The sequence below is a fragment of the Beauveria bassiana genome, assembly GCF_000280675.1.
Source record: "Beauveria bassiana ARSEF 2860 unplaced genomic scaffold BBA_S00005, whole genome shotgun sequence".
NCBI lineage: Eukaryota > Fungi > Ascomycota > Sordariomycetes > Hypocreales > Cordycipitaceae > Beauveria > Beauveria bassiana.
The window spans coordinates 1,367,954-1,394,675 of record NW_007930840.1 but is presented as its reverse complement, the minus strand read 5'-3'; the positions used below and the strand labels follow the sequence as shown (position 1 = coordinate 1,394,675).

The 26,722-nt window shown below is 54.0% G+C and overlaps 12 protein-coding genes across 12 annotated transcripts in view; 6 read left to right on the top strand and 6 right to left on the bottom strand.

The window, feature by feature from the left end:
* The window catches only part of BBA_02719 (uncharacterized protein), a gene marked incomplete at both ends in the record, with an annotated part of 532 nt that extends 302 nt beyond the window's left edge, over nucleotides 1–230 (bottom strand). The window contains one exon of the mRNA XM_008597816.1: nucleotides 36–230. Coding sequence (XP_008596038.1) covers nucleotides 36–230 — 195 coding nt within the window. The remainder of the gene's footprint in view (nucleotides 1–35) is intronic.
* Nucleotides 231–1,471: 1,241 nt separating this feature from the next.
* Nucleotides 1,472–3,271, bottom strand: BBA_02718 (SKIP/SNW domain-containing protein; the record flags this gene model as incomplete). The annotated part of the gene is made up of 1 exon (XM_008597815.1): nucleotides 1,472–3,271. One exon carries the CDS (start codon nucleotides 3,269–3,271, stop codon nucleotides 1,472–1,474), a length of 1,800 nt encoding a protein of 599 aa, XP_008596037.1.
* Nucleotides 3,272–3,701: 430 nt separating this feature from the next.
* On the bottom strand, nucleotides 3,702–4,517 carry BBA_02717 (emp24/gp25L/p24 family/GOLD; the record flags this gene model as incomplete). The annotated part of the gene is made up of 4 exons (XM_008597814.1): nucleotides 3,702–3,725; nucleotides 3,779–4,045; nucleotides 4,108–4,296; nucleotides 4,365–4,517. 4 exons carry the CDS (start codon nucleotides 4,515–4,517, stop codon nucleotides 3,702–3,704), a joined length of 633 nt encoding a protein of 210 aa, XP_008596036.1.
* A 668-nt stretch (nucleotides 4,518–5,185) lies between these two features.
* On the top strand, nucleotides 5,186–6,196 carry BBA_02716 (protein kinase subdomain-containing protein; the record flags this gene model as incomplete). The annotated part of the gene is made up of 1 exon (XM_008597813.1): nucleotides 5,186–6,196. The coding sequence occupies one exon, from the start codon at nucleotides 5,186–5,188 to the stop codon at nucleotides 6,194–6,196; it is 1,011 nt and encodes a 336-aa protein (XP_008596035.1).
* Nucleotides 6,197–7,955: 1,759 nt separating this feature from the next.
* Nucleotides 7,956–9,130, bottom strand: BBA_02715 (Phosphogluconate dehydrogenase, NAD-binding, putative; the record flags this gene model as incomplete). The annotated part of the gene is made up of 2 exons (XM_008597812.1): nucleotides 7,956–8,808; nucleotides 9,006–9,130. 2 exons carry the CDS (start codon nucleotides 9,128–9,130, stop codon nucleotides 7,956–7,958), a joined length of 978 nt encoding a protein of 325 aa, XP_008596034.1.
* A 1,079-nt stretch (nucleotides 9,131–10,209) lies between these two features.
* On the top strand, nucleotides 10,210–14,333 carry BBA_02714 (PhoD-like phosphatase; the record flags this gene model as incomplete). The annotated part of the gene is made up of 4 exons (XM_008597811.1): nucleotides 10,210–11,643; nucleotides 12,476–12,481; nucleotides 12,531–14,107; nucleotides 14,156–14,333. The coding sequence occupies 4 exons, from the start codon at nucleotides 10,210–10,212 to the stop codon at nucleotides 14,331–14,333; spliced, it is 3,195 nt and encodes a 1,064-aa protein (XP_008596033.1).
* A 436-nt stretch (nucleotides 14,334–14,769) lies between these two features.
* Nucleotides 14,770–15,780, top strand: BBA_02713 (DUF1665 domain protein; the record flags this gene model as incomplete). Its single annotated transcript, XM_008597810.1, has 1 exon — nucleotides 14,770–15,780. One exon carries the CDS (start codon nucleotides 14,770–14,772, stop codon nucleotides 15,778–15,780), a length of 1,011 nt encoding a protein of 336 aa, XP_008596032.1.
* Nucleotides 15,781–16,185: 405 nt separating this feature from the next.
* Nucleotides 16,186–16,989, bottom strand: BBA_02712 (2Fe-2S iron-sulfur cluster binding domain-containing protein; the record flags this gene model as incomplete). The annotated part of the gene is made up of 2 exons (XM_008597809.1): nucleotides 16,186–16,528; nucleotides 16,724–16,989. The coding sequence occupies 2 exons, from the start codon at nucleotides 16,987–16,989 to the stop codon at nucleotides 16,186–16,188; spliced, it is 609 nt and encodes a 202-aa protein (XP_008596031.1).
* A 1,438-nt stretch (nucleotides 16,990–18,427) lies between these two features.
* On the top strand, nucleotides 18,428–19,497 carry BBA_02711 (metalloprotease 1; the record flags this gene model as incomplete). Its single annotated transcript, XM_008597808.1, has 3 exons — nucleotides 18,428–18,745; nucleotides 18,821–19,356; nucleotides 19,416–19,497. 3 exons carry the CDS (start codon nucleotides 18,428–18,430, stop codon nucleotides 19,495–19,497), a joined length of 936 nt encoding a protein of 311 aa, XP_008596030.1.
* A 692-nt stretch (nucleotides 19,498–20,189) lies between these two features.
* BBA_02710 (mitochondrial fusion and transport protein Ugo1) lies at nucleotides 20,190–21,750 on the top strand (the record flags this gene model as incomplete). The annotated part of the gene is made up of 2 exons (XM_008597807.1): nucleotides 20,190–20,603; nucleotides 20,677–21,750. 2 exons carry the CDS (start codon nucleotides 20,190–20,192, stop codon nucleotides 21,748–21,750), a joined length of 1,488 nt encoding a protein of 495 aa, XP_008596029.1.
* A 322-nt stretch (nucleotides 21,751–22,072) lies between these two features.
* BBA_02709 (galactoside O-acetyltransferase) lies at nucleotides 22,073–22,888 on the bottom strand (the record flags this gene model as incomplete). Its single annotated transcript, XM_008597806.1, has 3 exons — nucleotides 22,073–22,433; nucleotides 22,505–22,630; nucleotides 22,698–22,888. 3 exons carry the CDS (start codon nucleotides 22,886–22,888, stop codon nucleotides 22,073–22,075), a joined length of 678 nt encoding a protein of 225 aa, XP_008596028.1.
* Nucleotides 22,889–23,942: 1,054 nt separating this feature from the next.
* Nucleotides 23,943–26,195, top strand: BBA_02708 (arginine rich protein; the record flags this gene model as incomplete). Its single annotated transcript, XM_008597805.1, has 1 exon — nucleotides 23,943–26,195. One exon carries the CDS (start codon nucleotides 23,943–23,945, stop codon nucleotides 26,193–26,195), a length of 2,253 nt encoding a protein of 750 aa, XP_008596027.1.
* Between the last annotated feature and the right edge of the window lie 527 nt (nucleotides 26,196–26,722).

Genomic DNA, 26,722 nt, shown 5'->3' with positions numbered 1-26,722 from the left:
GTCAGCGCGGCGCCGCAGCTGGCGAGCGTGCCTACGAGGCAGGAGAGCAGCCGCGGCCAGCCGACCGTCATGAGACGGCTCCAGTATGCGGGCAGCAGCGCGTTGGCGTCGCGGTAGGTGTTGCGCAGGGTGAGCGGCCGCAGGAAGAGCTCCTGGTCCCAGCCGTACAGCAGCGTGCCGGTGGTGGTGAGGGCCGGGGCGAGGAGGAGGGCCGTTTTGGTGGCGCACATGGTTTCGTTGTTTGTAGATGGATTTTACGTCTTGTAGATGCAGTGTGTGACGTGTGTCGCTTTGGATTGTGTTTTTCGCGCCCGAGTCGTGTCGTCGTTTGAAAGTAAAAGTCGTTGTTTGTAGTTATTGTCTGCGTTTGTAGGTTTTGCAGAGAAGCGGAAAACAGAAAAAGAGGCTTCTGGCAGCTGCAGGCTTGTGATGATGCTGGACCCTGAAACGTTGCGGATTTTTTTTCTCTCGGGACCTAGCACCGAAACAGCGACACCCGTCCGTCTTATATCTTTATCCCTTCAATCTTTTCAAACAGGTTAAAAAAAATTAATCCACCGCCCCTCTTCATGCTGCACCCTGTTTTCATTTTTAAACTTCGATATGCTACATTCGGCACCACCCGGTCGAGCACTTATCGCACTGCCTAGCGGATCCCTCTGACTCAATCCGCCCATGCAACCCATGTAACATGCCACCTTTGCGGACATTATACGCCAAGACGATGATAACGGATTTTTTTTTTTTTTATCTGCCTCTTGATTTGACATCATGTCTTCTCAGACATGGGTAGCTTATCTCTGGAAATGTTACGGATATAAACAAGCCAGATTCTTCCTAGGCACATCACATCAAACTGCGGCTAGCCAGGCACGTTTTCGCTCAGAGAGCCCAACGTCCAAGCCTCCTGGACACTACAACGGTCTATATGACAACTTTTCTAGAATAGTAATTATTTAACCTATCAGCACGTGCACATCGTCACAACCCTCCCTCGAAATCGCCCCATGAGAATCAGGCTCCGCCGTTTGGCACAAAGCTCCGCCATCTTGAGCTGACCGAGCCCGCCCGATTGTCCGCAGGCGGTCCACACAGATAGATACGCGCCGCGACGCAAGGGCAGCACAGGACTGGCTCAGTGGCCTGATGCTTGCAGCCAGTGTAGACGAATGGTATATCAAAGCAGACAAGCAAAGAAGTGCGGCGTTTAGGCACTGGTTTAGCTTCGCGTCGATTCGTTTTCTTTGAACATGGTGATTAGATTCCATAGACCGGTACACGGTGTTGATCCATTGTTTATTTTGAGAATGATGATCAGTTTATATCTGCTGATACTATAAGCGAAGAGCAACCAGACGCCAGATGCATGCCTCTGCCAGCCAAGACAGAATAAAAAAAAGGCACCAAGCACAAGAGACACACGAAAAGAATTACAGTACTTCTCCGCATCTTCCATACAAGTCGATGCATTCTAGTCCTCATCCTCGTCGACCCGCGCCCGCTTCTTCCCTCTATCCTCCTCATCCTGTAGCCCATATCCCCTCTTCCCACTTCCACCACCACCACCACCACCACCGTCCTTCTTGTCCACCTCTGACAAAAACTTGTCCACGTTGAACGGATCTGCCGTGTCCTTCTCAAACTGCACCGGTCCCTCGCGCGCCTCCACCTCAGCCACGCCTTTAAACGTGCCCCTGCCGAGCGCATCCCCGAAGCGGCTCGCCTTTTGAATCTTGGCCATCTCCCGGTCCCCCGCCTCACCGTCATCGTCACCGTCATCCATGTTCGCCCGCGGCCGATAGATGCTGCTGATGGCGTCTTGCGCCGCAAACAGCGGCTTGTCGTAGCGGTTGTCCTCGTTGATTCCGCTGTCGAACCCGCTCGTCTGGTTGAACAGCCGCGAGTCGTACATGGTCTCCCGGGACTGCGTCGGTTTCGCGAGCCCAAGCTGAATCTTTTCCGAAATGTCGCGGTTCTGCTCCCGCGCCATGGCCTGCATCTGCCGCTCCGCGCCCATGTGGCTCTGCCGCAGCTTGCGCTCATTCTCTTTGCGCCGCTCCGCGCGCGCCTTGATGCGCGCCTGCTCACCCTCCGACTCGCTGCCGGAGCGCGAGCGCGAGGACCGCCGCGAGTCGTAGCTGGACGATCGTGACCGTGAGTCCCGGCTGTCTCGCGAATCCGCCGAGTCGCGCGAGTTGCGGCGCCCGCGGCTAGTGTTGGCGGCGTTGCGCTCCTCGCGGGCCTTTTGGGCAAGTAAACGCAGGTTGTCCTCTTTTTGCATCTTCTCCTTCTCCGCCAGACGTTGCTGCATGAGAGCACGCTGCTGCACCTCCTCACGTGCGTGACGCTCAGCCATCTTGACGGCTTCCGCGAATTGCGCATGCTTATCGTTTATCGTAATATCCTGTAGTCCTCGTCCGTCCGCTGCCAGACGCTTGTCCAGCGGCACCGTATAACCCTTGGGGTTCTTCCAATTGGACACCGGCGGCGGGATTCGCCACATCTCCTGGTCCTCTGCCGTGAGCTTTCTCGGGGGCGAGTGCATGACAGGCGGGGGAGGCGACGGCGGTCCTCGCGGAATCTTCTTATGTTTGAATTTCGGCGGCTCCATCGGATCGCGCTGTTTTTCCACAATCTTCATGATGCGGTCCTGCTTTTTCGAGTTGTCGCCCATTTGGCTGGCCGGTGTGTACCGCACAAATGTCGGGTCCGAGCGCTGTCCGGTATTGACATTCTTTGGTTTCTGCGCCGCCAAAGCACCGCTCACCAGCTTGGCGAGAGCATTCTTGGTCCGCTCCGCCGTCGCCGCCACGGCCTCCTGGTCCGGCCGCGACAGGTCAATCTCGCCCGCGTCGGCGCGTTGCCGCAGCGGAATCAGGTCCTTGAACGAAGTGTGTATAATGCGGCCCTCGCCGTGACCCTGCCGCGCAATCGCGTCATACTTGACCTTGCCCTCGGCGTCGACCTGGATCGCCAGCGCGTTGCTTGTCGTGGAGCCCTTCCTGCCCATGTCCAGCGGATACTGTGCGACCGGCACCTCGGGAAAAGCGCCGCCGTCGCCAAAGTCTTCCTGAGAGCGTGGTCGCCATCCTGAGCGCTGGCCGTACGGCGGCGGGCCGGAGCGCTTGAGCACCACCTGCGTCTCATCAATCTGGCCAGCGCTCACGATCCGAGGACCGCGCTGCTTGGCGTGCGACGGGGCTTCTTCGTCCTCGCCCGTGTATTTCGGCTTCGGCAGCGAAGTCTGCAGTGATGCGGCGATAGACGCCATGGTGTCGAGCTGATTCGTGTTTTCGCCTGCGAGTTTGGGATGCAAAGCTGGAGCGTGTTGCGTGCAGGTCCGCCGGGTCAAAGAATTTCAGAGTCAGTTGTCCCAAAGCGGTTAGCGCAGGTTACAGTTCAATCCACTGTACGATGCGCGCATCTGTAGCTAGCTTGCAGGGACCTGCCAGTGTGTTGCATGTTATTATTGTTATTATCGGAGCGAATCATTGTCAAAAAGCATTTCAAGTTAGTTTAGAATAGGAGAAGATTGGCCTCATATAATCCATTACTCTTAACTATGTCACACGAACCATGTCGAACGACAAGACGCATCTAGCCACCTTTTATCATACAGGCCATTCCCGGCAAACTGAATTTTCGAAACCCACGCCTCCAATGTATAACATAAATTGCAGATTCATATATATGCGTTTCGATCAAACGTAACCCTTGCGAGCGCCCTGAGAATGGTCAGCACATGGCAGCGCCTAGGCTGCATCGGCGTTCAGCTTACCTGGAAGAAGAATCTAACGACAAACACTTGCAGGCCACCCATGCAGACGACGAGGAACGACTGAATCATGCTAAAGTTGACGATGCGATTCTCGGTGCTCGCGACGGTCGCAAAGTTGCGGTTTTCACGCGTGCGAAAGTACTTTTGATTTCGCGAGATGGTAGACAGCTGGCCGGAGATCTTGTAGACTGAGTCCTCGATGATGTTGGTCTGCTCAGGGCTAGATCCTTGCTTGGAGGGGAGCTGCGCGCGATCCTCGTTCTCGACCTGCGTGCCAATTGTCAGCTCTGCATCCCCATGTTCATCATTGCGCGTTGCTGGGCACTCACAGCAATTTCAAGGTCGACAAACTTCTCGGCAAATGTGCTCATCTGATTGCTGAAGCAGAATGAGTAGTCGCCAGGCGTTTGTGCGGTAAACGCAAAGTCACCCTGACGCTCCTTTTCGCCAGACATGATGACCTTGTTGGTAGGGGACGTGACCTCATAATCAATGTCGAACGAACCGCCGGATTGGACCTGTCCATCGCATTAGCAACACTCTCGCCCCGGCATTCGATGCCTTCCATTCAGCCCGGAGATCGTACAGCAAAGTAGAAAGCAATCTTCTCGTTGGGATTTTTCGTGTTGGCATAGAAGCAAGCTCGCTCGTGAGCCTCAACCCGGTATGTGAGGGATGTGGCAATGGCCTCGGAGCTGAACAGGGCGACGGCACCCGCCAGAAGCGTCGAAATCTTCATCGTGCAATGCGGCTGGCGTTGCGATGTGAATGTCGCAAGGCTGGTATATGGATGGGTCGAGCTGCAACTCTCAGGACAAGCTGGCTCCAGGGGTCGCGTGGGTTTTCGGCGTGTTCGCCTGTCGAGTTGGCCACAGGGTGAACCTCGGGCGCCACGCGCGGCCCCACTTGGCTCCTTCTCAGGGGCGATGCGATCTACAAGTAATTGTCAAGGACTTGTTTATTTATTTATTATGATTGAAAGGCTTACGGTCACTAGAAAGACGTCAGGCTGCGAATTTGTCGTTGACTTTGCCCGAAAATTCACTCGCTTTCTGTTGCATATGGCTCGGGAGTCGCCAAGAAATCTGAGATCTATCTACCGCGACTTGTTATCCTAACAACGCTGATCTGAACAGACAAACAAATTTGGCGACTGGCAAGGAAACTACCTACAAAATTGATATCAACTCTTCATTATCAATTTTCGATGAATGGTTCCCAATGGCTTCCCATTTTGCACTGCGACTTGGCTTGTAAAGATAATGTCTAGCATCACTTGCTCCGCTAGACCGCCTCGCCGTATTCTGGCAATGTGCGATTGAACGCCTAACCCATTCAACAATTGCAACTCTAGCATTGAAACGCTGGGCTGTAAGCGAGATATGCACTTCGACACCACCACTAAGAATGGCAACCCTCAACTCCATATTACCACGTCCCTGGACTGTGATTCAGTTCACATTCTCGAATCTGGATGCTGACGCCGAGCTAGTCGCGATGTGCAACCATGTGCGATTTGTTGTACACGTTACGGAGACTGGCTTGGCTTCGTCACCCTGCCTTCAAGAAAAATTCCTCTTCTTTCTCAGCGTGGCCGAAAATGACGAACTTGATGGCTGTACGGTTGACGACTTCTACGACTGGGCGCTTGAACCTCTGCTCCCTGTGCTCTGCGAGCAGACTTATGAATCGAAGGTTGGGACAGCAACGCTTCACGATTTCATATATGCTCCGACACTAGAATACTCGCTAGAGGCCGAGTCAGACAAGCTAGTCTTACGACCACAAAAGGAACATGCTGAGACGCGATTGATGTTTGGCGTTTCCCTGCCGGACAAATGGCATCTGTGGCCATGCTACTTGCCGTCTGAGATCAAACTCGACGAGGAGACTGCCTACGACTCTACTCCTCGCAAAGTTATCCTACCCGACAACACTGCAGCTTTTTTCAAGCTCATGGGCCGCGGAGAGAAGCGCATCCTCGAAAGTGAGCTTCTCAACTATGAAAGAATTCGGACCTCCCGGCTGTCAACCTCGGTCCGTATATCTCGTCTTCTTGGGCTGGTCCGCGACGACAGTGACACTGTATTTGGTCTGCTTCTTACGCACATTGACTGTAAAAATGAGACTCTGACTTGCGCAATTGAGTCTGGTGCACCGGAATCTACACGGCGACGATGGATAGCAGAGATAACACAAATCGTCCATTGCTTACATCAAGATAGTCTAGTGTGGGGTGACGCGAAACCAGACAACGTCCTCATCGATGGAAATCAACATGCTTGGATCATTGACTTTGGTGGTAGATACTCGAGAGGCTGGGTTCCAAAAGACCTGGCCGGCACCGCGAATGGTGATCTCGTGGCCCTTGCAAAGATAGTGGATTATGTCGAACGGGGGCCAGAATTTTCATTGTGAATGAGCTATTTCTGACACAAGTTACTAGTACGCAGTTCTCGTGCGCAGTGCTGGGCCATAGTTCGTATCGCCGATCTGAAGAGCCCTCTGCTGAGCCCGGTTCAGCCACTTCCTTCACTTCATGGTAGTTGTAGCTGTCGTCTCGAGGCTGCCTTCTATCTCAACTTATCGCTTCTCCTTCCAACAAATGTTAGGTTCGTGTCTTAACCCACAAGTCAATAAGGCCCGACGAAAGTGTCGGCGAAGGCAAGTGTGAGTAGGCTTGTGACCGAAATTCAGAGCTTAAGTGTAGCTGACATATCAGTAGGTTGCAAAATCCCTGGGGGTCCGCCGCGTAGCTTTGCCGGCTGCAGATTTAAAGTGTTCTACTTCTTCATAAGTTCTACACTGGGCTTCTGTGTAGAAAAACCGCCCTTGGTGAAATATATCCTGCAGGAAGCAGGCGCGCGCGAAAGCTTGTATGCATTAGAGGGATGGGTGGCCGCTAGGATGGGAATCTGAATCAAGTTGCTTAACTGCTCGGTGAAGGCAAGCACCCCCATGCTTCGCTCTTATTTAGATGGCACGCAACCGATGCTACATATGGCCCGTTTCTAGCGGCAGCCAGCCAACGGTATAGTATCTCTTCAGCGTGGACGCACATGAAAGCTTGTGCCAGTCAAACCAAAGATTGAAGCCTCTGGGCTATGCTGATTAGAAAATAGTGGGGTTGGATTTTGAAAAGTTGGGTGCAGGGAGAAGGTCGAAAGTTCATCCGTGACTGCCACCGGCGCTGTTCAAGTATCTTGACGAGGCCCCCTTGCACAAACAACTGCCGAGGATACGCGGTCCTCCTCCTTGAGGGTGGATAGCATAATACGTCAGCAACGAGAAAAGTCGTCAGGGGATATTAGACGAGAATTCTTTATACGAATGTAACAAGAGTACGGTGTACTACCTGGTGACCCGGGCCGTCTGCCTGGAGATGGATGTGTGACGTTGATCTCCATACCACCCGAGAAGTCGAGCGGTAGTGCCACACATTGAAATCTGCGTTTGTACCAGATATGCTTATCATTGTAAGTGATAGCTGAATATAAAGCTGCGTGTCTGCGTGGCCGTCATGCGCGTCGTCCGGGAGGCCGTCGACGGCGGGGCCGTTGACAACGGAACCGGCGGACTACTCGCCGGCGTTCTCTTTTTAGATTTTCGCAATGCTTGCATGATAACTGCTCCGAGGACTAGGGAGTAGACCGTTGGTGATTTTCCACCAATATGTGCTATTTTATTGGCCGTGGGTACGGCTGTAAGCGACTCATGTATAGGGCTTCGCAGAGCAATTACTGAGTAATTATCATTTGTTTAGTGCACCCAGCCTCATCCCCGTCACGATTCACGACGGATGGGGCTGGTGGGAGGAGCGAAATGAACTCTATGGAGACCTATATGCCACTCTCAATATTTTATATGAGTAAGCTGCAGCTGCCCCTATCTATCATGTATCACATCCGTGGGCAGCGGAGTTGATCAGTAGACAATGTTCGACCTGCGACAAGAAGTACTTCCCCGATGAAGCAACCTTGAATGTTGACCTCACAGGCAACGCCGATAATTACATCTGTGTTCTTCTTTGCCAGACGCGCCTGAGCGAGTCGATAATGCGGGATACCCATGGTCGATATGGGTGCTGGGGTAGGGCCAGGCAACGCGGCGGCACTTCTGAAAAGTTCCAAACGCACAAGCCGCCCAAATTTACACGTGTATTTCAAAGATTGTTCTCTCAAACGTCCTTGTTCAGACTTGATAAACCCTCTACCATTGCTGCAGCGGTGTCCTCTGCTGTGATGCCTCGCTTTCTATTCCCAATCTTCTCCTGACCGAGCACAGTGTCATCTGCGACAGACCGATACACACCCGCGGCCCCGATAAAGAGCTCGGGGCCGAACCCTCCCTCCTCAACGTGCGTTTTACTAATTTCCTCCATCTCACGCACCCACCGGTAGGCCTTGGGTGCCATGGAGACGAGGCCCCTCTCAGTCTCCACCGCGCGCTGCGGCGCCATTTCCGCCAGCACACTCTGGAGCTCCCCAAGGACGCCCATGGACTGGGCGCTCGTGAATGCCTGGATGGCGATGGCGGTGTAGCCCTTGCTCATCGACGCAAAACACATTTTCAAGCCGCTCGCCGCGCCAACGTCCTCTGCAATGTGGCGTATGCGAAGCACCTCGGTCAACCTCAGGCCCCAGCCGGGAACGTCCTCGAGCCGGTGTGGCCCGGACGTGTACATGACCGGCGCGCTCCAGTCGGTGCCATTTCCTTTTGCGGACGGCGGGCCCCCAATGATGGACCCGTCGACAAAATGCACAAGGGGCCCTGCAGAGTCGAGGAGGCTCGCAAGCCCCCGGGTCGTAGAAGGTGCGACGGCGTTCAAGTCGGCGTAGTAGAGCGGCACAGAACTTGTTCTTTTGCCACGAGTCGAGCTCGATGCAAGGGCACTGACAATGCGTTTTGCAATTTCAGTCGCGTCGCGAGGCGGCGCCACGGATAGAATGGCATCACAATGACTTACGAGCTCCTCATCTGTGGGATAATTTGTCACCAACGCCGCCTGGGCCCTATTGAGAGTGTCTTGGCTGTTGGAGCATGTTAGCCTTGGCACTGGGCCAGCTGTATGAATAATAGAAAGTGGCTCCAGATCGCTTGCGTAACTAGTATGAGCTCGTATGGTAGAAGAGAGCTCTATGAGAAAAAAGAAAAAAAAAACAACTTGAGCAATTTGGCATCCTTGCTTCATATGTGATTCGGTTGAGCCGGCTGCACGACTTCTTACCTTCTCCCATGGCAGTTGGTCGCCACCGCAAAGCCGTGAGCGAGCAGCAGCTTGGCTATACCAAGGCCCATGTCTCCGATAGACAGTATGCCAATTGTGGCAAGTGCCGAGGTTGCAGCGGACATTATGGTTGAAAGAACCCTTAATAATTGAACGTGGTGGCTGCAGACTGCAGTGCGACTCCAGGTGGCTGCAGCGGAATACCGATGGCTGGCTGCCAAATTTTAACGTGATATATAATGATGAAACAGCTGACTTTGAGGACCGGCAATCGTATATGACGCCAAAGATGTAACAGCCATAGCGCTAAAAGTCATCTGGCCATAATGATTGGGCCGCCTGTATTGGCCATGTGACAGCTACAATAAATTGCCTGGCACGCTCAATTATTTTCCGATTCATTGACGGAAACCCATCATGCGATGCGATGGCTTCCGCACTTGCAAAATTTTCAATCAGCATTTGGATTTTATAATGGCTGACGATAACCCGGCTGTAATAGCATCTATATCCGCCGCGTTATTGCCCAGGACAAGGGCTAACCATAATCTCGGCTCTCGATGACGGGGTGCTTTCCGCCAAGTTGATTGGAGTTTGGGAGTGAACCTGGCCTGGGCATTCCGTCACGCTTTCGGAAGTGCTTTATCATTATAAATATCTTCCATGTGAGCGAGCAAGGGTTCGCAGAGCATTGTGGAAACCCGGAGAGCACTTGCGGAGCAGCCGGTAAGTCTTTGTCAAGGAACGGGCCCAAGCGGCGATAAAAACAGTAACAAGCGAGCCCGGTTTGACACGAGCTCGTGCCATTTTGACAGCCATCAAAGAGCCGTTGAAAAAAACCCGAGTACGTCGAGGTGGAGAAGGCCGCTTAGCCTCTACATGGCCTGATGAAAATCGTATGAGGTTAGAAAATTTCGAGCAAATCCGGAGACGGGCCGTGATGGAGCCCTGTCTTTACCTTGGCCGGCTCTCCACGTGAACTTTATAGTTTGGATGGACAGCACGGGGTGATTCGATATATAGGACTATACTGGCTCGCTTCTCGATATACCAAAGATTGATTGCCAGAGATGCGATTTTGAGTGGACAAAACCCCAGCAATTACTTTCCACTTTCCTTTGGCCAATTCTGGATCGGTTTCGCATCTCAGAGCAGCGGGACCTTTACAACTAGCACTGAGCCCGACAAACTAGCGAAGCCGGCCATGAAAGTAATCATTGCTGGCGCCGGCGTGGCAGGCCCGGCCATCGCCTTTTGGCTCGTCAAAGATGGTCACGAAGTCACACTGGTCGAACGGTTTCCCTCACTTCGAACTGCTGGTTTACAAGTCGATTTGCGCAACGAAGCGATTGAGGTGGTTCGCCGGATGGGTCTGCTACAAACCGTCCGTGACCGATCCGTGCCAGAGATGGGTACTATCATTGTCGACTCCAAGGGTCAGGAAGATATTGTGCAAAGGAAACTCCATACCGAGACGGAAAGTGGCGTGCAAGGAAAGACGAGCGCCTACGAAATTATGCGCCGCGATCTGATTGAAATTCTCTACGACGCAACAAAGGAAAACGTGACGTATCGTTTCGGGCTATCTGTCGACCACTATCGAAATATCGAGGGCGATGAGAATAATGAGGAAGGTCCCAAGACAGACAAGGTGGAGGTGACGCTCTCTGATGGTAGCAAAGAGATGTACGATCTCTTAATTGCGGCGGACGGACAGGGCTCGCGCATTCGCAAGCACATGTTCTTTTACAGACCAGAAGACGACCAGTCCCGATGGCTGGGCGTCTTTTCCGCCTACTTTACACTACCGCGAAGAGACTACGACACGAGCTTTTGCCGCATGTACCACGCGACGGAGCGGCGGCTGGCCATGACTCGCTGGCACAAGGAGGACCAGGGGCAGGTATACCTGATGGCGATGAGCAACACGGAGCGCTTCCGACGCGCGCTGGACCGGGACGTGGCCAGCCAAAAGGACGCCTTTGCGGCCGTGTTCAAGGGCATGGGGTGGCAGGAGGAGCGCATCCTGGCCGCGCTCACCGACGCCGAGGACTTTTACGCCGACGAGATGCTGCAGCGCCGGAGCACCGTCTGGTCGCACGGGCGCGTGGTGCTCCTCGGCGACTCGGCGTACTGCGCGTCGCCCATTGCGGGCGTCGGGTCCAGCATGGCGCTCATCGGCGCGTACGTGCTGGCCGGGGAGCTGGCGAGCCACGGCGAGCGGGACGTGGCGGCGGCGCTGGCGAGCTACGACGCGACCATGCGGCCGCTCGTCGACCAGAGCCAGCGCCTGCCCAAACGCTCGCTGCAGGCGTGGCTCCCGCTGTCGACGTGGTCCATCAAGCGCCTGCACGTCAAGGAATGGGTCCGCAGCAAGGGCCGCGGCGCGCAGCCGTGGGCGAAAAAGGTCCGCGACCAGCGCTGGCTGCTGCCCGACTACCCCGAGATGTGCTGGCGCTCGAGGTCCGCGGCCTGGGCGAGCCTGCCGTCGACGGCGCGGTCCTCGCTGACCGAGGACTCGCGCTCGAGGTCCTTTTGGTCGCCGGGCGCGTACAGCGCGACGTCGTCGGTGGGGGACGACATATGGCTGCCGTCATATGAGTTGCGAAAGGAAGAACGGACGGAGCGGCTTGATCGGGTTTCTGAAAAACCTGATTGGCCCTTGGCTACGATTCCGTCATGTTCGAATTGTTCAAATTGTTCCAAGCAGGTGGATGTTGCGTAGACTTTTTTTTTTTAAACTGCATATTTTTGATAGACTGTACACGGATTCCCGACTTTATTTTCCTTTGTTTTAGATATATTAAGAACTGTAGTAATGATAATTTGTTTACGTATTACCTTATGCATCGTAGTTTGTCTAACTAGCAGGCGGTTGCTAAGGAGCTAGAACTCGGCAGACTTGCAAAAGGCTCGAGCAAGATTGTTGATGAAACGATGTAATTGATAACCCACAGCTTATAGAATCAAATTTACTCTGGCTGTTCCTCTTTTGTTGTTATCGGCCATTAAGAGAGGATCAGCACATTTTTGCCCAACTTCATCACGAGGTGGCCTACACTAGCCACAAAGGTCGCGCCATCACAGCCACACCAATGACGACACCAGTAAGCAAGTTAATTGTTTGCGGCTTCTCAACTCCAACTACATCAACATCGAGCTTTTGCTGGCCATATACATGTCTCTGCGCAGATGATTCAATGACGGGAATTTCCATCTCACACACTTCACTTCTCGTCTCTCTCTGAATCACTTTTTGCCCCCAACTTCTCTCCATTCATCTGTCTCTGCCATTCTTCATCCAGCTCCTGGCTTCCGCTAGTCAACTATGGCGGTCCAAGCTACCGTTGCACAGATATCCTCGGTCGCGCTGAGGATATGCGCCATTATATTCTTTCGATTTGTAGGATCTCCCGCACTGATCTTTAATTACAGCTTCTTGTACATAAATTCGCTAACAATCGACTCAGTTTCCTGTACGCGTCCCAGTGATCAGATAGGGGGCGTTTGCGCTAACATCCAAAGGCTCATTTCCCGACCGTTGTCTTTGCTGCTTTTGCCATCTACCTTCCCGCCTTCTTGGCTACGTACCGAGCGGGCCCAGAACTGGAAGTCGTCGATGATAAGATTGACGTCGTTGTAAAAGAAACCACCATCACCCCCAGTGATGATAATGGCGCTTCGGCCGTTGTTGCCGACGAAGTTGATGTGGAGGAAAAGGTTCTCCTTCGTGAGAAGCCCGTCTCCAAGTGGAAAATATTGGCCTATGGCGCACCAAGCTCCAGCCATCAACTCTCCTCCATCCTAACTTTCCTCATCAATGGCATACTTGTTGCCCTTACTGCCGATGCCTTGTTTCGCGCTCGTATCCTTTACCCTGTCGACGATATTTCTTTCGTTCGACTGGGCTATATCTCCAATAGTGAAGCCAAGATGCTTCTCCGGGAGCCTGATCAGGCGAAAATGCCAGTCACCGTTGAGACTCGCATCGCGGATCCCCAGCCCCCGTTTGAAGACCCCATCTGGCGTTTGGCGGGCGGGCTTGAGTCAACAACAAGCGAGACTGACTTCACAGGCATTGTCAATATTCCTTTGAGTTCCAAACACACACGCTGGTACGAGTACCGGACCTCCAATAACCACACCGGACGCTTTCTTTCTGCTCCTCGGCCCGGCCAACTGTCTGACGAGACGGATGGCAAGTTCACTTTCTTGTCTACTTCGTGCATTTTGCCGCGTTTCCCGTACAACCCCCTGGACCACGCCTTAGCCATCCCTGGTCTGCGCCATCTCGCCGACAAGCTACCTAGCCTGGGTGCTCAATTCATGCTGTTCCTCGGCGACTTCATTTACATTGACGTGCCGAGCCGCTTTGGCAAGTCAATCGATGAGTACCGAATGCAATATCGTCAGGTCTATGCCTCGCCAGACTGGGCGCCTGTTGGCCAGAATCTGAGCTGGATTCATGTTCTTGACGATCACGAAATCTCGAACGATTGGGATGCCAACAACAGTGGGGTGTACCAGGCTGCGGTTCAGCCCTGGGCCACCTATCAGGCCAATGTCAACCCGCCCAAAGCTCTTCGCGCTGGTTCCAATAGTGCTCAGCGCCAAGGTGCCACTTGGTACACGTTTGCCCAAGGTCCGGCCAGCTTCTTCCTCATGGATACCCGCAGCTACCGCTCGCCTAACAAGGTACCCTTTGAAGACGAAGAGAAGACGATGCTCGGCGCTGAGCAGCTGGAGGACTTCCTCGCCTGGCTTGCACGCCCGGAACCACGCGGCATTCGGTGGAAGATTGTCGCTTCTTCTGTTCCTTTTACCAAGAACTGGCCCGTCAATGTCCGGGATACTTGGGGTGGCTTCCTTGTTGAGCGACGCAAGGTACTCGAGGCCATGTGGGATGCTGGTGCTCGCGGCTTGGGTGTCCTCATCCTTTCCGGCGATCGTCATGAATTTGCCGCCACCAAATTTCCTCCACCTGCGGATTCAAAATGGCCTGCTTCTGCTGCTGTGCACGAAATTTCCACCAGCCCTCTCAACCAATTTGCTTCGCCGTTTCCTACCTATCGGCAGACTGATGATGAGGACGTCGAGCTGAAGTGAGTTGTGCCATTCCCCAGAGCTAGCTGCTCTGCTGACATTTATAGGTATATCCCGTCTGGCTCTTCCAAGTTTGGAGCTTATACGATTGAGAATTTCGATGGCGAAAGCCTGCTCCAGTACCAGCTCTTTGTGGACGGCAAGGAGGCCTGGAACACTACACTCGTCGCTGCTAAACCTGCGGGCGGCACATCTAGATCTTTCTGGGATTTCCTCAAGTTCTAGGACTCATTGTCTTTTTCTCTATTGAGATTTGTATCCTGGCATGCATCACGCGGCGTTTGGTGTCTCCTCTTCTTGCTTTGAAGCCTAGATCTGTTGCTCGGGAGGTATTGCAGTCGACGCAAAGCCTGTTTCTATTATATTCAATCTTGAATCTTAGTTGATACTGATTTTGCTCAATCCTTGGCATGCACCACTATATTTTACAGCTGTGAATACCTTACTCCTTGTCGTGTCGGAGTGTACTTACATCCAGGCTTCCGGTTACGGTCCACCCACTTTAGCTCACCGCTCTGGGCAGCGCCCCACTATAAGAAAATATCCGGCAAAATCGACGACGCAGTAATTTTTTCTAGTCTAGGACTGCTGTAAAAGTCACTGGCGACTCATTACAGAAATTGCCATTTTCTACTATCGGCGGCGATTTCCATAAAGCAAAATGGCCGGTCCCTCTAACAAAAAGCGCCTCATGGGCAGCAAGTTTCAGAAACCCATGAAGCGGCAAAAGCGTGAACGACGTGTGCAAAAGGAATACCATAGCAGCACAGAGGACGAAGAAGAGGGCGAGGACCAGCAGCAAGACTTTGACGCCGTCAACCTGCTAGACTCGGACGACGATATTCACAATGCCAAGGCCGACGATATTGGCGCAGAGGAAGACGGCAGCGGCCTGTCAAGTTCGGAAGACGACGCCCCGTCGAAAAAGGCTGGTGCCGCCAAAGGCAGCGCAAAGCTCAAGGCTAAGATGCCCAAGAAGCTGGCCGCAAATGATGACAGCGCCCTTCAAGAGGGTCTACCCGAGGATGAAGACGATGATGACGACGAAGACGAAGACGAAGACATGAATGATGAATTCGACCTGGGTGACGACGACGATGATGAAGACGAAGACGGCTCCAGAAGACCCAAGAAGCGCAACGACCCAGCCGCGTTCGCCACATCGCTGTCCAAGATTCTGTCCACAAAATTGTCGTCCTCGAAACGCGCCGATCCAGTCCTCGCGCGCAGCGCGGCTGCGCACGAGACGTCCAGGGCGGTGCTGGACAGCGCGCTCGAGGCCAAAGCCAAGCGGGCGCTGCGGGAGCAAAAGCGCAAGGCGCAGGAAAAGGGCCGCGTGCGCGACGTGCTACTAGCCCCGGTGGCGGTGGCGGCGGCGCCGGCGGGACCTGGTCGGGAGGAAAAGCCCGAGATCACGACGGGAGAAATCCTGGCGGCCGAGGCCAAGCTGCGCAAGGTGGCGCAGAGGGGCGTGGTGAAGATGTTTAATGCGGTGCGCGCGGCGCAGGTCAAGTCGACAGAGGCGGAGCGGGCGACGCGGCAGGCGGGCGTGATTGGCATGGCGCGGAGGGAGGAAAAGGTGAATGAGATGAGCAAAAAGGGCTTCTTGGACTTGCTGGCGTCGGGAGGAAGCGCGCTGAACAAGAGCGCGAGCGCGATTGAGGAGGCGTAGGGGATGGACGGGTGAAAGATTGCATACTGTATATAATGGATCGTTTTTTTTTTTTTTTTGAGCCATGCGTTTACATACAATCTGGGAATGAATGGATATTAAATGTATGAGCGTTGATGGGCACGAATGTGCCAACACGTCACAGCATCGACTGACTTGTTAAGCTTGAAGAATAGGGAATCTCTTATATATGCGTTGCAGTGTCCCATATGTATGTGCCAATGTCATGCTATTGGTCCAGTCCACTTCCGCCTCCGTTCAACGACTATCCGTTACAATGTTGTACAAGGTGTGCGCCCGATGCATTAGAAATAATCATATATATAAACCCCGGCAAAGCAAATCAAGCCCATGAATCAATGGCTCTTTCATTTATTGCCCTTTTCTGCTTCCTCTCTCCACGCACTATTGAAAGTCGCTCGCTTGCAAGTTTCGCGTCATGGTCGGCAACTTGACGACGAGGCCGTCGAGGTCCTTTGTCATGACGACCTGGCAGCCGAGGCGGCTCGTCTCGGTAAGGCCAAACGCCAGGTCGAGCATGTCGTTCTCGTCGTCCTCGGGCTCGGGCATCTTGTCGTACAAGCCCTCGTCGGCGACGATGACGTGGCAGGTTGAGCAGGCGCAGGAGCCGCCGCACGCGCCCTCCATCTCGAGGTCGTGGGCCTGCGCAATGTCGAGCAGGTTGTCGCCCTCGGCGACGGCGAGCTTGTGCTCCTCGCCTTCCTTGTCGACAAAAGTCACGTAGAGTCTACGCGGGGGACAAGAGGGACAAGAGGTCAGCGGCGGGGAAGTCGTGGGGGGAGGGAAGGCGGGAGGGAAGGCGGGAGGGGGGGTGTGATATCGTGGATCGGGGAATCTGCATCTTCCCCGGAATATTCCCCCCCCCCCCCCCCAAAAAAACAGTAAAGGGAGATGGCAGGATACAGCGGAGAAAAAAACTCACTCTTCACCGGCTTTGGGCGTGTGGACGTGCCCGTGGCGCTGCACTCGCGTCGTCGTAAATGTGCGCATCGTCGTCGTCGTCGTCGTTGTCGTTGTTGGCGCTGCTGATATTCTCCAGCCCGACGTCGTCGCAGCGGGCCGGCTCGGCAGGTATGAGGAGGACTGAGGGATGGCGACGACGCGCACGGCGGCGCACGCAGGCATTCTTCGGCTCGTCGTCGCGGACAGCCGGGCGAAGCTGGTCGCGATTGTCCGTGAAGCCGACATTGGTACAACGGGTGGATTGGACAATGGTTCGTTGGGCGGGTGATGATGGATGGCGGGTTTTTTTTTTTTTGCAGCTGGTAAAGCTTTCTGGGTCACAACTGGACAGCTCAAGTCTATCTACCTACCCAGGAGCGTTTTTTTTCTCCCTTGTCGGCCTTGTTCAATTAGCGGCGCTGCGATTGGTTGTACTTGATAAAGCCTGCTGGACAATTAAAGTGGTGCCGTCTCTAGCCCGAGAAGCTCGATGTCCGAGGCTACGAATGCCCTGGTCCGGGGAGGGTGGAGATGATGCTGACGAAATGGGGTTTTTGATGTTATATTGAATCATTTTTAAAAAGAAAAAAAAAAATGCCCGTTTACTAATATCTTTTCATCTTTCTTTGTTCTCCAGTGTCAGTTCGTAAAGTTGCGACTGTTACCTGATGGCACCCAACTGTGGCTCCGCACCCACTGCACATGCAAAGGCGCGCGTGGGTTGTATTGACAAGTGCACTTATTTTTCTTTTTTCTTGTTCTTTTCGAAAAAGAGAAACCGAAGCCAGGAGTTGATTAAATCTATCAAATAAGAGACATCAAGAAGCTCGAATAGTCGCAACGTAGTTTTGCATGCGTGCCACAACGTCAAGATAACTCTTCAACACCCACCCATGATTGCATTGCTCAGAAATCGTCCATCACATCCTAATTCTAGTATACAATGTTGCTCTTTCACGCTTTGTCACTCATTTGAAAACAGAGTTTTGGCTTTAATTTTGTGCGATTGAGTAGTCTCCCACGTTGCTCTGCAACACGAGCATACTACCGAGGCGCCTTGGCTTGGCGTTGGCGAGCTAAGATCATTGCGGCATCTGATCAACCACATTGACATCGATTACCTTATTTCAAGCAAGGGTATAATAAAGTAGAATCTCCATCAGTTCTTCCCTTTGCCCTTCTCGGAAGTTGCAAAAAGGCTGGGCAAGCCCACGATCCCCGCCAACTTTGCGTGTAAGCGAGTTGCGCAAGTCCCCCCCAGTCACTTACGAAGCAGCAATGCGCAAGAAACGCGCTTCTCGGCTTCGGCGCCAAGAATGCTCCCGTTACCTTATTTCAAGTGTCCTTCCCTTTTAGGCAATTTGAAGAAAACAAGTGTTATTGATAGGGGAGAGGATTAGCTATAAGCGGCAGGTGGCAGTCGTATCTTCTCGCTGGTGGCATTTGTTATTTCGTGAGCCTACCTTGGGGTGCTAGAAGGCCGGCAAGTTTTGCTATCGTAACAAGTAGATACTGCTCGGCAGTTGGAGGACACTAGACTCTTCTCAAGACTCGATCTTGTTGAATATGGCGTATATAAACTGCTTGTGCTCGCACTCATCCAGATACTACAGGCAGCAGTTCCATTCACAATCCAGCCCAGCCCTCGCAGTAATTTCAAAAGTACACCTTTTTCTCTTTCAACATGCTTCTTTCTTCCCGCATTGTCACGGCTTTGTTGGCAGCCATGCCCTTGGCTGCCGCCTTGCCGCAGCAGCCTGGCGGCGATTATTGCGGGACAACGGCCAGCGAGGACGCTCTCGAAGTCCACGCCAAGATGCTCGCCGAAGAAGCGTCCATCATGGAAAAGCTTGAAACCGGTAAAGCCAACTTTATGGAAGCCGCTGGTCTCGAGGCTAGGGCTTCGGGCAACGCAGCTGGTGCGGCCGCCATGAACTTCAATACCTACGTTCACATCATTCAAAGTGCTTCCGGTACCTCGGCTTCTAGTGGATATATCTCGGTATGAGCTCTTGGTACCTAGAAGTTCTTTCTCGCGTTGACTCTTTGCTTTCTTACCTTTATCTACAAAATATAGAAGCAGAAGATCGATGCGCAGATCAGAGTCCTCAATCAAGAGTACGCCCTCGCCAACGTTAGCTTCACCCATGTCAACACCTCGTACGTTGTGAACAGCAAGTGGGCCAACGCCCAGTACCCCGGCGACAACATTGAGAGTGAGATGAAGAGCCGACTACACATTGGCGGCCGTCTTGATCTCAATCTCTACTATATCCCCAGCTGGGACGGCAGCGGCGTCTGCCGTTTCCCCAACTGGATCGGCCCCGACGACGAGAATCTTGCCATTGACGGCTGCATGTCGGCGAGCAACTCGTTTCCAGACGGGTCAAGCAGCCGCCGAGGGTTCTTGACCGTCCATGAGGTCGGCCACTGGATGGGACTCTTGCATACTTTCCAGGGCGGCTGTAATGAGAGAGGTGGTGATTACGTGGCCGACACTCCGGCTGAGGAAGGGCCCAATTGGTCGAGCGCCGGGTGCCCAGCCGACCTCGATACGTGCCCGGGACTGCCCGGACTTGATCCTATCGAGAATCACATGGATTATTCTCACGAGTAAGTTGAAGATTGATCGCGGTGACCGTGTCGGAAAAGATACTGACTGGTTGTGGTAGATCTTGCAAGACTGGTTTCACTGCTGGCCAGGCCAAGAGACTGCGTGAAATGGTTCTGGCGTATCGCTATGCGAGGAATTAGGTAATTTCAGGTGCTACTTGAAACTATTGAGATGTGGTCGAGTTTTTGTAGATGGAGGTGAGCGGGAGAGTTTGGAGTAGAGGTGTCACTTTACGATGTCGTGCTACTGAGCGGATCTTTTGGTTGTGAATATAGCAAGTATTCATGTTGAATCAACTTCGACTGGCAGAGAATCCGAAGCTAAAATCAATATCGTTTTCTTTGTTTGTATTTTTTTTTTTTTCTTTTTTGCAGCCGCTTTCAAATACCGGCTTACAGTAACTTGGCACGACAAATACGCACTCGTCCTTGCAAGTTCAATAAACCTTGCTTCAGCAACCAGAACAAGCAATGCTCTCAAAAATTGAGTGACTTGATCATTTTAAATGATGCATTGAGTTTGCTGTTATTTTCGTCTTTCTAGCACGTCAACCTGGAGCTAATTTACAGGGAATATACTAACGACAGGGGTGGTCGCGTCCAACGAGTGGCTGCTGGTGAAAGTCGCGCCGCCTACCTAGGTAATAGCTGCCTAGCTGGGGACCTATTTACCAGTAAATTTATTTAGCGGCTCCGGTAGGCCGCCTGCCAGATTCCCGACTCGCCACTGATGATTTCATCTCCTCTTGCACCGTTGCACGACGCCACCTCCAAGCTCTTGCATTTCCTTCATCTTTCATCCACCACCGCATGACTCTTCCATCGTCTCCAAGATGACGAGCCACGGCGATGGGGTCAATCCCCTCCGGCCCTACTACATACGGCCTTCTATCGGCGAGCGCCCAGAGCCCGCCGCCCCCGGGCCCAAGGCCTTTTCGTCAACGTCGGCGCGCAACGCAACCGTCTCGACATCGTCTCGCTACGCCAGCAGGGCGCGCGACATGTTTGGCGATCTAGACTACAAGGGCTACATGGATGACGACGCGCCGAGCATGGCACGCACCGCCAAGGAGCTGCTCGACGACCTGGTCTGGAAATACACCTCAGTGCTGATGGGCCAGCCGTTTGAGGTTGCCAAAACGATCCTGCAAGCTCGCAATCAGGACGAGAATGCACTGATGTCCGAGTCGGTAGAGACGGAAGTGTCTGGCATGTCGTTTACGAATCAGGGGCTAGGAATCCAAGATGTGAGTGTCCGCTTTGTTCTTGAAAAAGATGCATTGTGCGGCTTTCTTGAGGCATTGTTAACCATGTCTGCAGCACGATTCCGACTCGGAGGGTGACGAATCTACATTTTTCACATACAATGGCCCCGATACGCCGGCAACCACGAGGAGGGGAGGTAGTCTGACGGAACGCCACGCCTCCCCGCTCACATCCCCAAAGCCGGTCAAACGCCAGCAATCCGTCATGCCGGAGCACTACATTCCGCTGCGCCGACCCGACTCTGTCACCGAGGTCATTGGCCATCTGTGGCGAAAAGATGGCGCCTTTGGCGTCTGGAAAGCTTCCAACGCCACTTTTCTCTACACCGTACTGCACTCGCTGTTGGAAAATTGGTCCCGCAGCTTTCTCAGCGCCGTCTTCAATGTCCCTGATCTGGGCCTTAGAGAAGATATTGATCGCATCATTGACATTGCGACGCCGTATCCTTGGGCTTCGCTTTTTATTGCCGCCACCGCCGCTGTAGTAACGGGGCTCGTCCTCGCGCCGCTCGATCTCGTGCGGACGAGACTCATCATGACGCCAAGCAGCAAAGCTCCCCGCCGCACCCTGGCTACGCTGCGTGCCCTGCCCTCGTACTTTGTCGACTCGATGCTCGCCATCCCCACGATCCTCAACTCGCTCGTTCACCCGCTCATCACGCTTTCCACGCCTCTCATTCTGCGCAGCAAGTTTTTGCTCGACAGCCAGGCCTCGCCCATGACATTTTCCGCGGCCAAGTTTCTCGCATCGACAACTGCCATTATCGTCAAACTGCCGCTCGAGACGGTCCTCCGCCGTGGCCAGATGGCCGTATTGTCGAGCCCCGAATACATCCGCGCTCTCGCCGGCAAGGACCTCCGCATGGAGACAATTGTGCCCATTGGCCCGTACCGCGGCGTCCTCGGCACCATGTATCACATCACCTCGGCCGAGGGCTCCAGGACCATGCAGCTAGAGCCGCCGGTCAAGAGCACCCGCAAGAACAGTAGAGACCGATTCAAGGCGCCGCTTGTCAAGCAGGGTCAAGGTCTTGACGGCCTGTGGCGCGGCTGGAAGGTGAATTGGTGGGGTCTCGTTGGTCTGTGGGCTGCCAACGTTGTTGGAAACGGAGGCGACGGCGAGTTTTGAGGCTAACACTCGGACGCCTCTTGTACTATCTCTCATTTCGATCTTTTACTGCCGTTGTGGTAGACCATTCCGTGGCGAGGCCTTTTACTGGCTTTTGATACTGCTGTTGTGCTGCCGATCTACAACATCTCTCTTCTCTACTCTACGATGAACTGTTTTACGACAAAAGCCGCTATGATATCCATCTCTATTTTCATCCTCGGGGTGTACAACTACTATAATACAAAACCACATTATCAAAGTCGTTGGTTTTTCCTCTTATTCAATCTATGTCTATTGTGTCGTCTCTACATGGTGAATGATGGCAAGAAAGTGAAAATTTCTACTCGTACTGGGGAGGCTTGGACGTGTCGACCTTTTTGATGACGCGCGCAGGACTTCCTACCGCCACAGACTCTGGCGGAATGTCTTTTGTCACGACGCTGGCGGCGCCAATCACGCTACCGCGGCCAATCGTCACGCCTGCCAGGATCGTCACGTTGCCGCCAATCCAGCAGTCGTCACCGACGGTGATGGGCGCGCCGCTCTCGGGCCCGCGCGTACCGTTGCGGATGCGGTAGTCGACCGGGTGCGTGCCCGAGTAAAAGGACACGTTGGGGCCGGCCATGACCCGGTCGCCAATCGTAATGGTGCACGTGTCGATCCAGACGCTATTGCTGTTGATGTAGACGTTTTTGCCCAGCCTAAAAAAATGACTGTCAGCGTGCACGATTTCGGCGTTTTTTTTGCTGTTGCATTTGAGCGGCCGCCGCACTTGATGTTGTAACCGTAGTCAATCTTGCCAATGGGTCGGTCGACCCAGGCAAAGTCCTGAAGGAGCTCCTCGTCTTGCTCCTCGCTGGCTGCTCGCGCGGGCAGCGGCGTCTTGTTCTGGGTGATGCTGTAGGGGGGGGGTTTCCGTCAGCGGTCGGTCAGAAAGGGCAACGCGGAGATGAATCTGGGCTCACTCGTTCCACATCTCGGCTATCTCTCTGCGTGAGGCATCATCGGCCTTGTTGAAGCGCTTGTAAGCAGTCTCGACCCTCTTGCGCGCCGCAATCAGATCTGGCGTAAAGGCATAGTACAGCTCGCCGGCAGCCATGCGCCGGAGATTGTCCTGTTGATCGATGGGCTTGCCATCCGCGGATGTAGCTGACATTCCGTATTCGTCTATTTGCAAATCCTGAAGAAACGAAGGTGAGTTGGGTTATAGTCTTGTGTGGGAGTGAGTTGGTAAGAGCGCGGGGTTCGCCTGGAACGATGTGGGGAGTTGGAACTACTTGTTTGGAAGCAACATTTGGATACCTGATCGCTTGAATTTGAACAAGATGCGCTGTCAAAACTTGATTAATAAAGTATTAGCAATGAATGTATGTTTACTGATTGACAGCCAAACAGAAGCCATCTCACATGAGTTCAACATCTGAATGCTTTGGCATGCTGGACCGGCTCTACAAAGGATCAAACGATATCGACACGCGCAATGTGCTTAAAGGTATTATTCACTTTCATATGAGAAGTCAGTTACTGATTTAGCACTATAGAAAGATGAATAGGCTATTACATGCCACACAGCAAATCGTGTGCACACAATAAGCTTCCATCATCACTTAGTTATACTTCGACCAACGGTCTCCTGGAGTCGCTGGAGATAGCAGCCTAGTCAACGTGAAGACTTGTCTCATAGCGGAAAGCGATTTCTCAAACGCGCTGTTTTGAACCCTCCACCTCGTTTTCTTCATTTTTCCAGTACCATGAATTTCTGCTAGTTTGGGTAGTCTGGCCTTTAGCTTGGCGTGTGAAGCCATGGGTCTGAATTAAGGCCCATGTGGGACGGACGCGATCTCAAACCACGGGCAGGACGCGATAATCGAGTCGATTTGCTTTCAACACGCCACGAAATTCACAGTGACGGTTTTTCGTCTTTCATACACGTATATATAGCTCTTGAGGACTACAAGGTAATTTACATCAACTCTCATTACAAGAGTGGTTATTGCCTGTCAATCACGTGCTACACGCTTATCGCTATCGTGCGCGCCAGGGGAGCAAGGGACTTGAACCTTTACATTGCACCAGCATCATTTACCTGCACAGCCTTTTCCATCGCGCGCAATACTACGCCATGTTCGCGTACTAGTAGTTGTACACGGCAGAGTACCCGCGCGGCATCACTTAACTGTGACTTTGGCTCGCCCCGGCCAGCGCGACAAATGGCATCGATGGACAAGGCGCCAAACACCAAGGCCAGTGCAGGCGCCGCGCCACGCAAATACAAGGCATCCGACCTCCCCTTGCCCTCAGCGACACGTGCTGCCATAGAGTCGCTCGCGCACGCATTCAAAAAGGAGGGCGCGTACGACGACATTCGCAAGCACGTATGGGAAAAGTTTGAAGCGAGCGATTACGAGGCGCAAGTTACCAAGGCGATACTCGAAGTCGCCGAAAAAGAAGTCGAGCGAAACCCACAGCAGCTGCTTACCCTCGACCGACGCAAAGCGGCTGCCCTCATCGATGGCGCGCTCGAGCGCTCCGGCGTTTATCAAAAGGCCGAAGAGGTGCTCGGCAAGCTGATCGACGTCGGTACAATCGAGGAGCGCATTCGCGAGATCCGCCGCGCCGAGCTTGGGCCCGAGGCCGCCGAGGCCGAAAGGGTCCGCGGCGCCAAGACCGATGAAGACTATGCCGCCGATACAGCGGCTCGACGAGCGGAACGTGCCCGCATCAGAGACGAGCTACGGCAGAAGGAGGAGGCGATTGCGGAGGAGAAGCGCCGCATAAAAAGAGAGGAGGAGAAGAGGGAGGAAAAGGAGCGCGAGCTGGCAGAGATTAAACGACAAGTCGAGCGTGACGAGCGCAGACGCAAGCGCGAACTAGAACGCGAGGAACGGGAACGACTTCGAGATCTGGAACGCGATAAACGCCACAAAGAACGCGAGCGCAGAGACAAAGAGCGCGAATTGGAGCACAAAGATAGGGACAGAGACGACGACCGCGATCGAAGTCGTGACCGCGATCGCGATCGAGACCGAGACCGAGACCGAGATCGCGATAGGGATAGAGATCGGGACCGAGATAGGGACAGGGATCGCCGCCGTGATACAGATAGCCGCCCCAAGGAGAAGGAGCCCAAGGAACTATCCAAAGAAGAGCTCGAGCGGCTTGAACAAGAAGCTTTGGACGATTTGATCCGCGAGAGTCGCTCCACGCGCAGCCGGCCCGAGGTGGAAATTGACTCGGCATTGGCGCCTCCGCCTCGCAAAACCGCACCAGCCTCTGCCATCGACCCTATTCGACGCGAATCCGGCCGTGGATCCGTTAGAGGCGATTCCCGGACCCGCCGCGACAGAGGGGACTCGTCCGCGCCGCGCGATGAGCGACGCGTCAGTCGCAGTGCCTCGCGCGCGCTCGACAAGGACACCGACCGAAGACGAGACAGGAGCAGAGACAGAAGCCGCCGTGATCGCCGCTCCAACTCGCCCCGCCGAGACCGCAGCCGCTCGAAGACGCGCCGAGAAAGATCCCGATCGCGGCCCAGGGGCGGCGACAGAGACCGCAGCCGCTCGCGTGCAAGGATTCCGGATAGAAGCAGCTCACGCCGCAGAGTCCGCAGCAGATCGCGTGCCAGGACGCCGCCGCCGCGCCGCCGGGAGCGTACCCGCTCACGCGACAGACGAGACGACCGCAGTGTTCGCCGGGACCGGTCCTACTCGCGCAGTCGGCGAGACGACAGCCGCTCGAGGCGGCACAGAGATCGCAGCAGGAATCGCAGCCGGTCGCGAGACAAGCCTACGGGGGATCGCTACGACCACTACGACCCTCGAGCGGCCGCTGCGCGCTCGCCAGTCCGCTGCCGAAGCAGAAGTCGTGATCGCGACCGTGATCGCGACCGCAGAGACGACAGGGACAGGGACCGCGACCGAGGCCGGGATCATGACCGCCGCAGCCGTTCCCGTTCGACGCATCTGCGCACCGCCTCGGCCACGCGAGAGGAGCTCGAGGAGCGCAAGCTCGAAGAGGTCAAGAAGCGCGAGAAGGAGGCCAAGGCGTACCTGGCAGCGCAAAAGGACGCGAGGGCCAAGGGACTGCCCGTGCCCGGCGTCGATGACAGGAGGCGGGATGAGCGTAGGTCGCGCAGTCGCAGCACCGAGAGAGGCAGCTTTCGCGACCGCGACAGAGATCGAGACAGGGACAGGGACAGGGACAGGGACAGGGACAGAGACAGAGACAGAGACAGAGACAGGGACAGGGATAGGGATAGGGATAGGGACAGGGACCGGGATAGGGACCGTGACAGAGGTCGTGACAGAAATCGTGACCGAGATCGGGATAAAGATCGTGATCAGGATAGAGATCGCGACAGGGACAGAGATAGGGACCGTCGTGATAGACGAGAGCGTAGCACGTCTCGCCGTCGCGATCGACGGGACCGCAGCAGAAGCAGGCGGCGAAGCCGCAGCCCATAGGTCCCAAAAACAGACCGGTTTTGTCAGCATATAATAATAACAGCGAGTTAAGAGGTCATTTCAGCCAATCTTCTCCGCATACAATGCTCACAAGTGACCCTGGGCTGCGGCTCAGCTACGTATAAACAAGAAATTTTAGTCCTCTATTTAACAGTTTTGGTTCGCAATGAATCCATATCCCATCTGGCAGCAGAATGTTACTGTTGCACTGCGACTTATCTTCCACATCTTTGCTGGAGCTGGCACCGGGCCAGCTCAAACGCTCTGTGCACTCGTTGATACTGCGAAACTTGTGATGATGCTAAAGCTATGGTAAAATACTCTTACCTGTCTTTGATTTCTTTACAAAATACAACTGGAAGTGCCATTGAGCTCGTGCTTCACCTCGACAGACCACATCACGACGCTTACCCTGCACCCCTCCAAGCAGTTGGGCTGCCAGCGAGAGCAAGGCCGAAACCGTGACAGTCAATAGAGAGCAATGAATCCTAGAGTTTTTTTTGGTTCCACGCCGTATGTTGACACAG